Source organism: Asterias amurensis, chromosome 11 (assembly GCF_032118995.1).
Source record: "Asterias amurensis chromosome 11, ASM3211899v1".
In the NCBI taxonomy this organism is placed as follows: Eukaryota; Metazoa; Echinodermata; class Asteroidea; order Forcipulatida; family Asteriidae; genus Asterias; species Asterias amurensis.
This window is the reverse complement of record NC_092658.1, coordinates 7,409,107-7,424,222: the sequence shown is the minus strand read 5'-3', so window position 1 is coordinate 7,424,222 and position 15,116 is coordinate 7,409,107. Positions and strand designations below refer to the sequence as shown.

At 38.3% G+C, this 15,116-nt stretch overlaps 1 protein-coding gene across 1 annotated transcript in view; it reads left to right on the top strand.

Moving 5' to 3' along the window:
- The window catches only part of LOC139944470 (E3 ubiquitin-protein ligase SMURF2-like), a 56,324-nt gene that overhangs the window by 29,388 nt on the left and 11,820 nt on the right, over positions 1–15,116 (top strand). The window contains exons 5-11 of the mRNA XM_071941491.1: positions 3,494–3,671; positions 4,337–4,420; positions 6,077–6,327; positions 7,046–7,292; positions 8,515–8,665; positions 12,445–12,663; positions 13,359–13,537. Of these exons, the coding sequence (XP_071797592.1) occupies positions 3,494–3,671; positions 4,337–4,420; positions 6,077–6,327; positions 7,046–7,292; positions 8,515–8,665; positions 12,445–12,663; positions 13,359–13,537 (1,309 nt within the window). The remainder of the gene's footprint in view (positions 1–3,493; positions 3,672–4,336; positions 4,421–6,076; positions 6,328–7,045; positions 7,293–8,514; positions 8,666–12,444; positions 12,664–13,358; positions 13,538–15,116) is intronic.

Below are 15,116 nucleotides of genomic sequence, written 5' to 3'. Positions count from 1 at the left end.
GTTTTTATGCTAACAATTATTTTGAGTAATTTACCAGTAGTGTCCAGTGCCTTTATATGTAGAGGGATGAGGAAGCTTCATATACCGAGAAGGGTGGCCAGGAATTCTTCACTTCCCCACACAGACAAACAGTTTTGCTTTGATGACTTGAAATACATAGCCTCTGAAAAGAATCTTGCATGAACTGTTCTACAGGGGGGGAGAGGGATTTGGATAATGTATGGCTTGGTTAATTATTTTCCGTTTTGGTACGTGTACTGGTTAGAGATATGGTCACCCACTTATACACCCACACACGTCATACATCATTCTTTTTTTTTTCTTGGAATTTATTTTGGAAAGACAATCGTCATAGCATGCACCAGCGGAAGAAAGTAGTTATTTGCAGTGTCAGTCAAGTTGTGTTTTAGCTGTAAATGATGGTGGTGAAATGTTGCATTTCTTTAGCATGAGGAAAACGTGCTAAGAAAAAGGAACAGGTTATCAGCTGTTATGAAGAAAACTTGCTAAGAATGAAGAAAACTTGCTAAGAAAAGGAGCAGGTTACAAACCATTAAGTGAATGTTGCATTTCAGCTAAGCATAAAGAATACTGAAAAAAAGGGCAGGTTTCAGCCATTATGCTAATATTCAATCTCAGCTAAGCGTGAAGAAAATTTGCCAAGTAAAGGAGCAGTTTACAAGCTAGTTGAATGTTGGGTCTCAGCTAAGCATGATGAAATCTTGCTTAGAAAAGGACTCCGATTACCAGCTATTTTTCTATAAGTATCGTATATCGGTTTTAAAGAGGTTCTCTGAAAGTTTTTCTTAAACGTTCCGTCAGCCAGTATTATGCAAGCTTAGCTGCTTCAATCCAGACATTGAAATTCCCAGGTGGATGAGGGAACACAACAGAATAAAACACATTTTAAATGACGTGTCTCTGGGGAATTTACCATCTGGGGAGTTCCTCCTATTTGACTGGCTTTCATAACATTAGTCCAATTTCCTGAAGAAGTTATGGTGTAATGATCAGGTCTAGACGAGTGTGGTGTTCGTGGTTTTAAAGCCGCTAAATCCCTTTCTAATTCTGTCTACTTCATGGGCTGTTTCCTGGCAATGCTTCATTCGCAATCTAAAAAGTGATAATTTCCGTGTACAGTGTAGATAGTTAAACACCAGAAGTGTTCAAAGCTTGGGGTCGTACCTTGGTAATGACCCAAAAATGCTTTACTATTTTTTTTCTTCAAAAAAGATTACTACCGTACTTGATTTAAATATGGTTATGACAGGAAGCATCCTCCGAAATTATTTTCGTCTGAAGTGACCAGGACTCGAACGCACACCCTGATGGCTTAGCCACCAGGAATTTTAACGTTCTAAACCACTCGGCAATGGAACCCTATCAAAGTCATTAGCAACTTTACTGATGACATGTGAGCCAGACACTGATTAAAATCCTTTAATTTGAATGTTCCTCCACCAACTGAGCTTGCTTGTGGTCGAGCTCGGTGATCTCTCTGGTGAGGATGCACCAACATACAGATGAGGTTAATGTATCCATGGCGAGCTATATAATGAGGAGACAACACGTTGGTTACATGTACCTTGCCCATCAAAAAGAAAACATGAATCTCCAGGCCAGGGCTCAATTTCGCAGAGCTGCTTAAGCGCAAAAAAGTAGCTAAGCGTTATAACAAAATTATGCTTAGCAGAATAAGGTTACCAGCCAAACTATCATGTCACAAGTGCAATTTGAAGTAGTATCCTGCTCATTTCTGCTTAGCAAAAAAAATTTTCAGTAATAGTTTCTGCGTATGCAGCTCTATGAAATTGGGTCCTGGAGTTCAACAGAAAAACCTGAAACAATATAGGATGGCTGCACTGAATGAGCATATTATACAGGTCAAATTATCAGCAGATTGCTGAAAAATCAAGGTCGAGTAAACTGTACTGTGCATACACACTGTTGACTGGGCGACCTTGTACGTGTATGTACATGTAACTGACAAGTGACTGTGGTATTATCATAACTGCATAGCTGATTCATAAATTCAACCCATACCTATGGACATGCATGTCTGGCTAGGCCATTAAAGAGTAGAATACTTTTTACTGAGACTCGGGGTGGGCTTACAATTTTCTCAATTTATTCCAGCTCTATTCTTTGCATTGTTTTTTACTGGCACAAAACTCTGCTTTGCTACAGTATTTTTCCATGCTGTCTGATAACATTTTTGATGTTGTTCACTTGTAGGTTCTATTTTTACTTACGATAAAGCTTAGGGGCAATATAAAGTAATGCCTAGTAAAAGTATTCATGCGTGACTCAATTTGTAAGAAAACAGTAGAACAGGAATTTTTGTAGATTTTGTTTTCATTGATCGTGTTTTTCAACGAAAATCATATTGCACAATATTTACCTCTTTGTATCTCATTAAAGTACCTGTAATAAAAGTAAGGAAATAGTTATAGCTTGATGACGTCATCATGTGTCACGTGGTATTCTTTAAAGGTTGCACTTTTCAAAGCTGTGTGTTTGCCAAACCAAAAGTTCGATTGAGGTGAAACTTTGAATTGTAAGTCAAGGACAACACCTACTTAAATTTATAGATCATGGTTTTTTCCCGTGTTTTTTCCCCCTCAATTTTTTCCATTTTTTTTTAAATTACAATTTTGCAAATTTGATCATTTATTACATATCTTGAGAACAAAGCAAGGTGCAATACTTGTGTTGGTTTTACACCAGGGCCCAATTTCATAGAGCTGCTAAGCACAAAAATTTGCTTAGCATGAAATTTCTTCCTTGATAAAAACAGGATTACCAACCAAATTTCCCTGTGATTTTGAGGATAAGCAAACAACAGCTGTATACAAGTAAACAGGCAATATGCAGCAAATGGAAATTTGTTAGTAATCCTGATTTTATCAAGTAAAGAAATTTCATGCTAAGCAAATTTGTGTGCTTAGCAGCTCTATGAAATTGGGCCCTGGCCCTAATTTTACTCCCGGAAGCTGAACACCTAGAGTTTGTCAAGACACACTCTCGATGTCTAGTTATACTTGGTATCGTCAAGTACACATGCATTTGTGCACAAGCTCCTTGCTAACTCGCGGACTACGCTTACACAAATGGGACATGTTACCTCGGACTGGGTGATTTGGGCTTTACAAAGTGTTCGTTATGGAACGCGCATGGTTGGAAAGAAGTTCTAAAAGTGGAGGATAATAATCCACACAAATCGGCCTTAAAAAATGTGTGTTTTGTTTGTTTTGCTTTGTTTACAGTCCACCATTTTGTAGAACAAATTGTTTTACTCCACAAAATGGCGAACGGTGTTAGCTCACACGTAAAAGGTTAATTTGTGTGGATCATTATATGTATATATTTTTTTTAAATGTCCCAGTTGCTTATTGGTCCCTGTCGGGCCATGTTTCATCGGTATTATGAGTATGTGAAAATTTCTTCCTGCTTTTAACTGTAGTTTCTTTCTCTTTGTCTTATCTATTTCCAGACCAAAGACTGGACCTTTGTAAGCAGAATCCTGATGATAATGATAACATCAGGGGCCAAATTGTCATCAGTATTACGTCCAGAGACAGGGGGCTGAGCACAGGGAGCAGCACGGTCGTAGACTCCAGGAGTATTGCGCCTCCGTTACTCCCAACTGATCCCAACGAACTACCAGATGGGTAAGGAACTCCCCCATCCTAGGGCCTAGTGTCATAAAGCTGTTAAGCAGAAAATACTGCTTAGTATTCTCACTTGATGTATCTAAATATACACATAAAAAAAAATTGTGAAAACCTTTGGTCATCGACGTAGAAAGAGAACAATGAAAGAAAAACACACCTGATGCACAAATGTGTGTGCTTTCAGATGCCTAAAAAGACTTCAGGCCTGAAGTCTTTTATCCGATTCAAATATTTGAGTGAGAAATTACCTCTTTCTCAAAAACTACATTACTTCATAAGGAGCCGTTTCTCACAATTTGTTATACTTTCAACAGCTCTCTGTTGCCCGTTATCAAGTAAGTTTTTATGCTACTAATTATTTTGAGTAATTACCAATAGTGTCCAGTGCCTTTAAGCAAAAAAAGATTTGGGTACTAGTTGCTATAGTATTGCTATTTGACTGGTAACCTGGTTGTGTGAAGCAGGCATTTTCTGTGCTTAGCAAGGTTATTAAGCTTAAATGCTTTATGAAATTGGGCCCAGATGTTCTGGCATCAAGTGTTAAAGCAGAAAATCATTCTCAGCAAAAACTAGCAAGGAACCCCTCACTATTAGAGAATTATTTTTTGAATGACTAATTTGAACCGTTTTTTTTTTTTGTCCTTCTCCCTTTTTTTTCTCAGATGGGAGGAGCGAATGTCGACATCTGGTAGAGTATACTTTGTGAATCACATAACAAGAGCTACACAATGGGAACGACCAACAAGGTTAGGCTGGACTTCTGCCATCGGATATAGTTTAAAAATGATCCACTAGTAATGTTAAAGGAAGTTACAGAATTGGTAAAGACAAAAATCGTGGAAATCACAGATTTACATAAAACTTGCATTGTCTAATGATGGTGATAGTAGAAAACGTCCCTTTAAATATTTCTGTCTGAAATTTCATATTTGATGAGAAATAAATCTAATTTCTCGTTTTGAGTTTATCGCTCAGTGAGCGTTTTATTCATTTTTGTTATGGCATCCATGCAATGCAAAATTTGTATTCCGTTTTTCACTATTCTCTCGTGACCCAGATGGCCGATCGATCTCAAACTTCGACAGGTTTGTCAGTTTATGTATATGGTGGATTACATAAAGTGCTCACACTGCCAGCAACTTTTTTTGCTGGTAAAAACCAATTCTGTAATGATCCTTTAATGTCAATGCAAATGTGAATGATTTAGACGACTCTGTTATTCGCATTGGGATTTTGTGTAAATTGGGGTGCTACTCATCAATGGGAACACCGAACATTGCGAGGGAAGATTTATTAGGTTTTGAAAGTTGGTTTGCATTGATTGTTGCTTCTTAAATTGTCCACAGATGTAACGGACCCAGTTTCAACTATAACATTGTTTAAGCGTCATGTACTTGGTCATGCCAGGCACGCAAACTGCAAACTGCAAACACCAAACAATTTTCCCAAACAGAAACAAGTTAGCAACCAAACAACAGTGAAACAAACAAGAACTCTGCACTGACTTCACCTGGAAAAAAAAAAAAAACTTTGCAAGTTTTATCCCCTTGTTGACAAAGTGCTGGATGACCGACTGTAAAAGGAATGTAAAATTATTTTGTTTAAAAGCATGATTGGTTCCAAGTCGGCAAGTCGGCGCCAAATTGGTGTACATGACTACGTACACAAGACCATTAAGTTTAAGGTTGCATCATTCACAAATGTTACGTTACATCATTTATGTAGCAGTCTTCGCATGCTGCCTGACCGCACATTGCCACTAGAGGGTCATTACTAATAGGACATTATTGAATCCTAATATTACAGAGTAATAAATGTCATGACATTGCTGTAGTCACAGCGTGCCTATTCGTCATTCTACTATTAATCAAGATGTACCCATCAATCAATCTACTTGTATGGGATCTCTGTGAATAAATACATATTTTTCCATACATGGGTGATCTGTACCTTAAGAAAAAGAAGCTGTACAGGTAGGCTGTTATGCATTGACTGCGGCCGGAGGTGATGCTTGACACAAACTAATGCAAATTTTGGACATGTCTTGTATTTATGTAGTAAAGAGCTGTGTCACACAGGGGCAATTTACAGATGATAAGTTCCAGGCAATCCCAAAGAAGGGAGAACATTCACATTTCATTTTGTCCCACTCGGGCGGAAAGGTGCTGATAGAAAAATTCGTCTTGTCAAACCGAAGTGTTTGCTTTCAGCGCAGTGCAGTTTATGGACTGCAAGAAATTGCCATGTGTGACAACGTCCCAACAGAAGATAATTATTGAAGATAATCCGGTGAGAAAAGAAGAAGATAAAAGCTGTCTAAAATCCAGGATTTTGGCTTGATTCATTCTAAATCATTCCCTAAAGCTTCTCTCTCTATTTGTCATTTCCATCCAAATCCACAGACCTGCCTCGGAAAGTGCTGGTACCAGCAGGGCGGGGCGAAACAATTCTCCAATATCAGGGTCGGAGAGCAATGGGCGTGGCCGGCCCGTCTCATTACTACGGAGGGGTGAACGGGGCGAGGAGACTTCGAGTAACTTAAGCAATTCTTCTAGTACTGGTAATCCTCTGTGTAGACGGCAGTCGTCGAGATTAAGGAACTATATGAACCGGTCCACGCTTCATCAATGTAGAGAACTCCCCGATGGATACGGTAAATCTTTGACGCTTTGTTTCTTCTTCTTTTTGTTGTATTGTAAATTTAGGTGTGATCCCTGGCAGTAAACGATTGTATGGCTTCTGACTGGCATCCCCGAATTGACTAATAGGCAGACTTTGACATAAAGCTAGATAGCTCAGTTGGTAGACAACCGGCACATTAATCCGGAGGTTGTTGGTTCAAATCCCCCTCTAGTCATTTTGTTCTTGGTTCAACCTTAAATCATTAAAAATTTACCCAGTGGTTTGTTATTTTTTTTTTTTTGTATAACACTTGTTGTCATTCATAAACACTAAACAGTTAATCCATTCTGATTGGTCGAGAGGAGATTACGTGGCCATTTTTAAACGTGCACTGTAAACTTGATTAGCTGTAATTAAACATGACCTGACCTTGTTGAGTCAAGAGGGCGCTATCTGATGATTGTGTGGAGTGCGCAAATTTCAGGGCCCAATTTAAGTTGCTAGGTTGATATGTGGGCATCAGTTGCAATAGTGTTAACTGTATGGACTTTTGGCTGGTTATTTGTTTGTGCTTAGTGATCTTTTTCTGTGCTAAGTAAGTTTTTGTGCTTACAGGCTTTATGAAATTTAGCTCTGGTTACTATCAAACGAATGGAAAAATAACCAATAAGCAAGATTGGAGAACCTAGACTATGTGACTTGTACCCTGACTTCTCATTTCCCTTCTTTACTCTCAACGCCAAACACAGAGCAAAGAACGACAGCGCAGGGCCAGGTATACTTCCTCCACTCGCAGACGGGCATCAGCACGTGGCACGACCCGCGGTTACCGCGAGACTTCACGGTGAACGAGGCCGACCTCGGCACGATGCCGCCCGGCTGGGAGATTAGACATACCTCGTCAGGACGGGTGTATTACGTAGACCATAACAGCAGAACGACACAGTTCACCGATCCTAGGCTAGACGCTACTATCATTAATCGGGCATTGAACAAGTGAGTAGTCGATCGAAATAATTAAGTATGATATTCTTCCCACTTACAGTAAGTCTCTTTTTCTAATTTTCTTTGCCGTTGGAAAAATTGTGATTAAATAGCCTGAAATTTCTATGCGAGTCTTCGCAATGGGTACATGTAGGTCAATCGTTGTACTTGATAAAATATTCCTACTTTTTTCCAAGAACCAAATATCAAGCCTGGTTATGTTGGAAATTTAATATTTTTTATCGGTCGCTGTTAAGAATTAATGTCCACAGTCTAGTCGTCTCCACAGTTGTATTTTATAGTGGTTCACAATTTACTGACGTTTATTTTAATCCTCTGTCCTTTTAGTTCCTTGGGTATTTTATGTGTCTGGTTGACCAAATTAATTAGAACAAAATAATTATTAATTTTTCCTCTTTTCCAAAATGATGTGAAAATCAATGATTTGAGTCATTAAAAGCAATCCCCTTGTGGCCACTAGTTATGTATTTTGATGATTTGTATTTTATTTGTTATGATAGACGCTAGACACATAACCAGACAGCAACTCATTAATATAAATTAATAATAATGTATAGTTTTATCTACCATTCAGGTACTCAACACACTTGAACGAACAAATCTTTTGGATACAGTTGAATGATTATGTTGTAGCACTTTTTTTAAGGGTATGCAAGGTGCTTTGGCGCATTCAGCAGCCTCTACCGAAAAACCCCAAGGCGAACCCATTATCTTAATGATAAGTGTAGCTGGGTTCTCTTACGTGCGTTGCACAACACACAGAGCCAACAGTTCTAAGTCCCATCCAAAGGACGAAGCAATATAGTCAAGTTTCTTGCTTAAGAACATAAGTTTCAAGACAGGACTTAAACCCACACACTGCTGATTAGATTCACCAGAGCTTGAGTCTAGTGAGCTTGACCGCTCGACCAAGACACGCGAATAGTTTGAGGAATGGTCAGTGGAATGAATTTGACCGCGACATGACTCGGCTGATCAGAACCAGTAAAGCTGTTACTCTTAACCGCTAACCCATGACCTTTTTTTGGAATAGAAAGTACACTAATAGAAAATAAAGAAGAACAAAAACAAACAAACAAACAACAAAATCTAGGGATAGGAGATTTCTATATATATTTTTTAACGCCCGCCCATGACTTGCTTTTGGGATGGAAAGTACACAAGAAAAAAAAAATAATTTCTTTACATTAATAATTTTTTTTCTTTTTTACAGACCTAATAATGGAAATCCCGAAACGGCGCAAGCACCAAAGTATACCCGGGACGTTGTACAGAAGCTAAAGGTACTCCATGCCGAGCTGTCATCTCTCCAACCCCAGACAGGCCACTGTAGATTAGAAGTATCCAGAGAAAATATATTTGAGGTAAGTTAGAGGAAAGGTTCAGTAGGTTTCAGCCGATTTTGTCTTTTTCTTTTCACAAAAGGGCCATAAAAACTTTTAAAACACAGTACAAAGGTTAAGTGTGATTGGCTGTTCCCTCTTTTTTTTTTACAATTAGAAAGTTGCATGTCTGAGGTGTGTTTTTGAAGATTTATGTTTATTATTTTAAAGAGAAGGTATGCGTTTGGTAGTCACGCTTAAAATTAACGGCAACACAAACTTACATGTACTTGTTTTAGAAGTGCAGCAGCTTCCAATAATATAATAGCATTTGGAGAATCATTTTACTTCCAAGTAATGGGGTTTATGTAAAAAGATATCATTTTTTTTTATCCCTTAAAATTTGATTTTGAGAAACGTTACCGTCAGATACATTTATCAGCTTTTGTATTCCAATTACAGATTATGCTTTTTGCATGGACATATTTGCACCGGATTTTTGTCGACATCTCATAAAAGCGACACCTTTTGAAATGATATATCTTTAATTTTGATAGGATTAAAACAATCAAGTGGTTCCAAAAACCAAAGGTATATTGTGGCTTTAAGCAAAGCTATTGGGGGAAAAAATAATAAATCTTGGGAAAAAATTCATAGTTCATTCTTGTAGTGATATATCACGTTCATCGAGCCCCCCCAACAGACTCAATATTTTTGAGAGCTATATTTGATTTTGGTTGCATTCAATTACATGTAGCTTCCTCGGGTCGACCCCGGTCTGCCCCTGGTACGTTCAAATAGCTTTGACGTCATTCCAGGGGGCTCACCCGGGTCAGCCCCAGTGACCTGCTTGTGGAACGGGTCACTTGGGGCTGGCCAGAGGTGCATGACGTCACCACGAGAGGGCAAGTGATCGTTCGATTAGCTCTTGTCAGGGGCTCAGCCGAATGAGCGCCGCAGGGTCGACACAGGATAGCTAATCGAATGCACCCTTCGAGAGCCATTTAACATAGTAGCACCACCATGTAAGGAGTTATACAAGGTGATATGGCACAATCAGCTGACGACCAAGCCAGACACATCAGGGGCAAACTCTTTCTCTTAACGATAAGTGCACTGGGTTCTTGTACCTGCATTACACAACACATGGGGTCTATGGCTTTATGTCCCGTCCAAAGGACGGAGCAATTATGTTTAAGTGTCTAGCACAAGGATCCAAACCTCACAGTCTGACAAAACCAGAGCCCAGTTTTGTAGAGCTGCAAATTTCAAAACTTTGTTTACCGAAAGAGAGTTACCAGCTGAAATACCATGTCGTTGATTTTGACAAAACTTGCTTTGGAAGGGTATCAGAGACAGTGGCATTTTACACTGTTTTAATCCGAGGGTGCAAGAATTGTAAATTTATGTTTTTAAGATGAATGGAATAAAAAAATAAAAAAATAAAAAACAACCTGAATTTGACCTCGGGAGCCCTCTTTATCTTTTACATCATTTAAACGGGAAAGCAGTCGTTCGTCTCTGCTCGAATTTCTGCATACAAAAATAAAAATTGTAATCAAAACTGACAAGGATGAATCATGAATTTCGCAACACTTTAAAGACACCGGACACTATTGGTAATTACTCGAAATAATTGTTAGCATGAAAACTTACTTGCTAATGAGCAATGGAGAGCTGTTAATAGTATAAAACATTGTGAGAAACAGCTCCCTCTGAAGTAACGTAGTTTTCAAGATAATTTAAAGGTAATTCCTCACTCAAATATTAAACGACTTCAGACCCGAAGCCTTTAGGAAAGCGCACAAATTTTTTGCAACAAGGGTGTTTTTTTCTTTCATTATTCTCTTGCAAATTCGATGATCGAATAATTCAAAGTTTTCTCAGATTGTTCTTATTTTATGCAAATGTTGGGATACACCAAGTGAGAATGCTGTTTTTTGACAAATTACCAAACATGTCCAGTGCCTTTAACAGAAGTCACAAGGACAAATGTAAATTTCATTAACACTTGAGGTGGCTGCTATTCCCCCCACTGTCATTAATGATTTTCCCTGATGTTGTGTGTTGAAAACCCTCAAAACAACTTGACGTTTCCCGCCAAACAAAACGTGCAGCAAGAAAAAAGAAAGAAAAAAAAAAAAGAAGAAGATCAAAATAATCATTTTCATTCGACCATGGCCGAGGTTTTATGACTGGGTCTCTCGTTGGCAACACAGGACACGGCCCTCATCAGGTCAGGTTACAAAATGTCACAGAGCATTCCGAGCACCGGCAAAACAAACACCATGTAATGTTTGTGACATGTGATAGCTGTTCCCATCTGGCTGGACGGGAACAGTATGTTAAGGAATTCTGCATTAAAGTCAAAAAGATTGAGGAGAAAACAAAATGGGGAGAATATGTTTCAGGAGGGGAGACCAAAACACTATACAAACAAACAATCAGAGCAGGTGCCATTTTGTGCATGGCATTATTTTGTGCTATAAATGCCCGACCTTCTATTGTGTTTGACTTTCTGCAAGATAATTAAGCCCAGGGATGTTTTCGTTCAAAGAAAAAAAGATAAAATGCTCGGTATCCCGTGGAAATGTTGCTCGAGGAGCTACATGAATGAGCACTGTTAATAAATGAACCAAACTTTAATGAGGCTTTTAGGAAAAGTATAAATATGTCTTTGAAGAACAGCTGGCCCCAATCTCATGGGTCTGCTTACCGTATGAGCTCTGCGTTTACAGCTGTAAAGTGCCTGATTCTATAGCCCTAATAAGCACACGATTCTGCGGTAAGCAGAGCTATAAAATTGGACCATAGATTCAGTTAAAGGAAATGTGTTATTAGTATTATTTTAAAAAAACCAGATTATGACAAAAGGGTAAGGCCATTGGTTTGTATGCCGACTGTATACTTTATCACAGTGCAACTATCTTGTTTTTGGTTCCATTCAAACTACCATAGTCAAAGTGAGGTTTTAAAGACAGTGGACACTATTGGTAATTACTCAAAATAATTTTTATCATAAAACCTACATGTATCTTGATTACGAGTAATGGGGAGAGGTTGATGGTATAAAACATTGTGAGAAACAGCTCCCTCTGAAGTGCTAAGTTTTCGAGAAAGAGGTAATTTTCCACGAATTGGATTTCGAGACCTCAGAATTAGATTTTGAGGACTCGAAATCAAGTATCTGAAAGCACACTACTTGGGGTGATTATAGTGTTTTTTCTTTCATGAATACCTCGCAACTCCAACGACCAATTGAGCTCAAATTTTTCACAGGTTTGTTATTTTATGTGTATGTTGAGATACACCAACTGTGGAGACTAGTTTTTGACAATTACCAATAGTGTCCCGTGTCTTTAAGGAATTGAAAACGTCCTTGTCCTCTCAAAGATGAATCTCCATGCATTGAAATAACAGACGGCAAAATAACACTTCCTTAATCTTCTTCATCCCCTTCAATAGTAGACTACTCCTAGAGTTTATAAATACATAGAACACTCATAGCATATATAACCATGAACTCAAAGTATTCACTGTGAGCTGAACTCGGTTCTGTGTTACCGACATGTAAACACAGGCATGAAAATTTTCCCTTGGATCAGCTAATTTCCTCTTTTTTTGAATTACAGTTTTACCATTCAAAATAAAAAATAAGTGAAATTTTGTAATTTTTCTTTTTCTGTTAAAGTTACCGTTGCATGCCTGTAAACACGAGCTTAAACATGGCGACGCACAGTGTGACGTCACTGACTTAACAATCAAAAATAGACTTGTGCCTAGTCCTAACATCGATACCATACACCTCTTCCTCTCACCAGGAATCCTACCGGCAAGTAATGAAGATGAAACCCAGGGACCTTCGGAAGCGCCTGATGATCAAGTTCAAATCGGAAGAAGGTCTTGACTACGGAGGTATTGCTCGAGAGTGGTTGTATCTCTTGTCTCACGAGATGCTTAATCCGTACTATGGTCTCTTCCAGTACTCTAGGGATGATATCTATACACTACAGATCAACCCCGACTCAGGAATCAACCCAGTAAGTTGCAATTGTTTTGTTTTTATGCACTTTTAGAAAGTAGCAATCCTGGAATTACATGCAGGCCATGGCCTCCATTGCCCCTGTACCTTGCCTTGGTGCCCCTTCAAATTTTACCTGCCCCAATGACGTCTACATTTTCCAATGGCCCTGCCCTTTCAAAGATGAATTTCTTGGCCTGCAGTAGATTTGGTTTATTTTTTCAGGCATCAAGAGAGTAGTATTCCACTGGTGTTTTTGTCCCTTGAAAAAGTTTATTTTTTTAACTTTGTTGTGCCTTGAGAAAGTAGTTTTCTTTTACTTTTTTTGTGCTTAGAGAAAGTAATATCCTTTTAGGTTTTTTTTTTTTTTACTTTTAGAGAGCATTTTTTTCTTATAGATTTATCTCATTTAGATTTGTACCCTTTCAGAAAGTAGTTTTCTTGTTGGTTGTGTTTTTGAAAAGTGGTTTCCCCTTTCGGGCTGCATTCTGGTTTGCATTTTGTAATCTGAACAGAAGTAGTATTTTCTCTTGTAACAATCCCCTGACTATTAATTTCCCCTGATGCATATTATTAATAGTCTTTCTGCATAACTCCTTCCAGTCAATTTCTGTATACAACTACAGATCCCAGTTAATTTCTGTACACAACTACAGATCCCAGTCTGACGCTTAGATAAATAACTAATGGCACAATTTAATCCTCCCCGCCCAGGAACATTTGTCATATTTCCATTTCGTGGGTCGGATCATCGGAATGGCAATCTTCCACGGCCATTACATCGACGGCGGTTTCACGATGCCCTTCTACAAGCAACTCCTGGGTAAACCCGTCAGCTTAGAGGACATGGAGTCAGTCGACCCTGAGGTCTACCGAAGTCTAGTCTGGATGCTGTAAGTTTTTTTAAATTTTAATTATGTGTTTGTTAACCATCAGCAGTTAACAGCCACTAACAGGTATCATCAAGTAAGAAGTAATAAAAAAGAAGTAAGAAAGCACTGGGAACATTAAATAAAATAAATATAAAACATTTAAGAAAACTATAAAAACAAACATATATAATTGAAATAAATAAAAAATAAGCAAAAACATTTCCTGTTTAGGGAGGGGTACACTTTGTGGTAAAAACTTGTCAGTAATAATCAATTATGTGTTTTAAAAACAAAAATCATCAAGATGGTTTGTTCAGGAAACCATTAACTATTTTGTTTGTGACTTAAGGGCAGAGCCAGTCAAATTTGAATAATTTCGGTTGCAGAACTTTGACTGGTAATCTTTTAATGCCATTTCCTGTTTAGGGAGGGGTACATTTTGTTGTAAAAAATTATCAGTAAATACATCAATTATGTGTTTGAAAAAACAAATTTTTTTCAAGAAGGCTTGTTCTGGAAACTTTTTTTCCCTACATTCATTATTTTGTTTGTGACTTGGAGGACAGAGCCAGACAAATTTGAATGTCTGGTCACTATTAATTTATTTTCGCAATTTGTTTTCCTTGGACTTAAAAATACTGTTGCACAATCACATGCAGGGATGTGAATTCTCGTTTTTAACTGTTGAAAAAGAGGAAAAAAGAAAGAAGATAAAAACCATACAAAGTCTTTTTAACCCTACACCATGTGTTCATGTAGGCCAGTCCTTGTACGTGATAAATTTGCTCTCCTTTTTCCCTCCCCCCAAGGGCCAACTATCACACCTGTTTCATAAAATAGTTCAGTACGTTCCACTCTTACACGTTCACAGTGCCTACCGTTTGTCCAAAAGCCTAGGTAAAAATATTGAAGTCATTTTCATCTGATGACCCCCCTCCCCCCCTGACTTGTCACTGTTGACCGGCCATGCAATGAAAGTGAAACAGGCTGTGTGCCAAGGGTAGTCGATTGAAGATTTCCTCTACCTACACATTAGTTATGTATATGGTTTTTTAATGTAAATTAATGTTGCTAGAGAACTACTGGAGCGTTGGAATTATAATTGTCGCCAGACTTCTCATGAAAAAGACGCATTTATTTCTGTAAAACAAATGAGCAGGGCACCAATCATAAACTGCATAGATCGTATTGCAAATACTCGGTACGCATGCTTTGGTCGTTGAATGAGGTGCATGCTGGTCTAGCTAGCGGTTAAGTTTGATCGCTAGTAAGACCAGCATGCACCTCAATCAACAAGTTACTGCCTGGGCATCGGGTGTTTGCGAATAGGTCTATGGCAATTGTTGTCCCTTTTGTAACCCTTTTCTACCGTGCAAGATTTACTTTTATTTATGCTATATTAGCAGGGTTACCAATCAAAATACTGTAGATCACATATCAGCATTTTGGCCTGTAAATACATCCTACTAAGCAAGATATTTTGGTGCTTAGCAAATTGGTTGTTCGTTTACCAGGGGCCAATTACATTGAGATGCTTAAGCACGAAGCAAATATACTCTTACAAAAAATAAGCAGGATACCAGCCACAGATAGTACATGT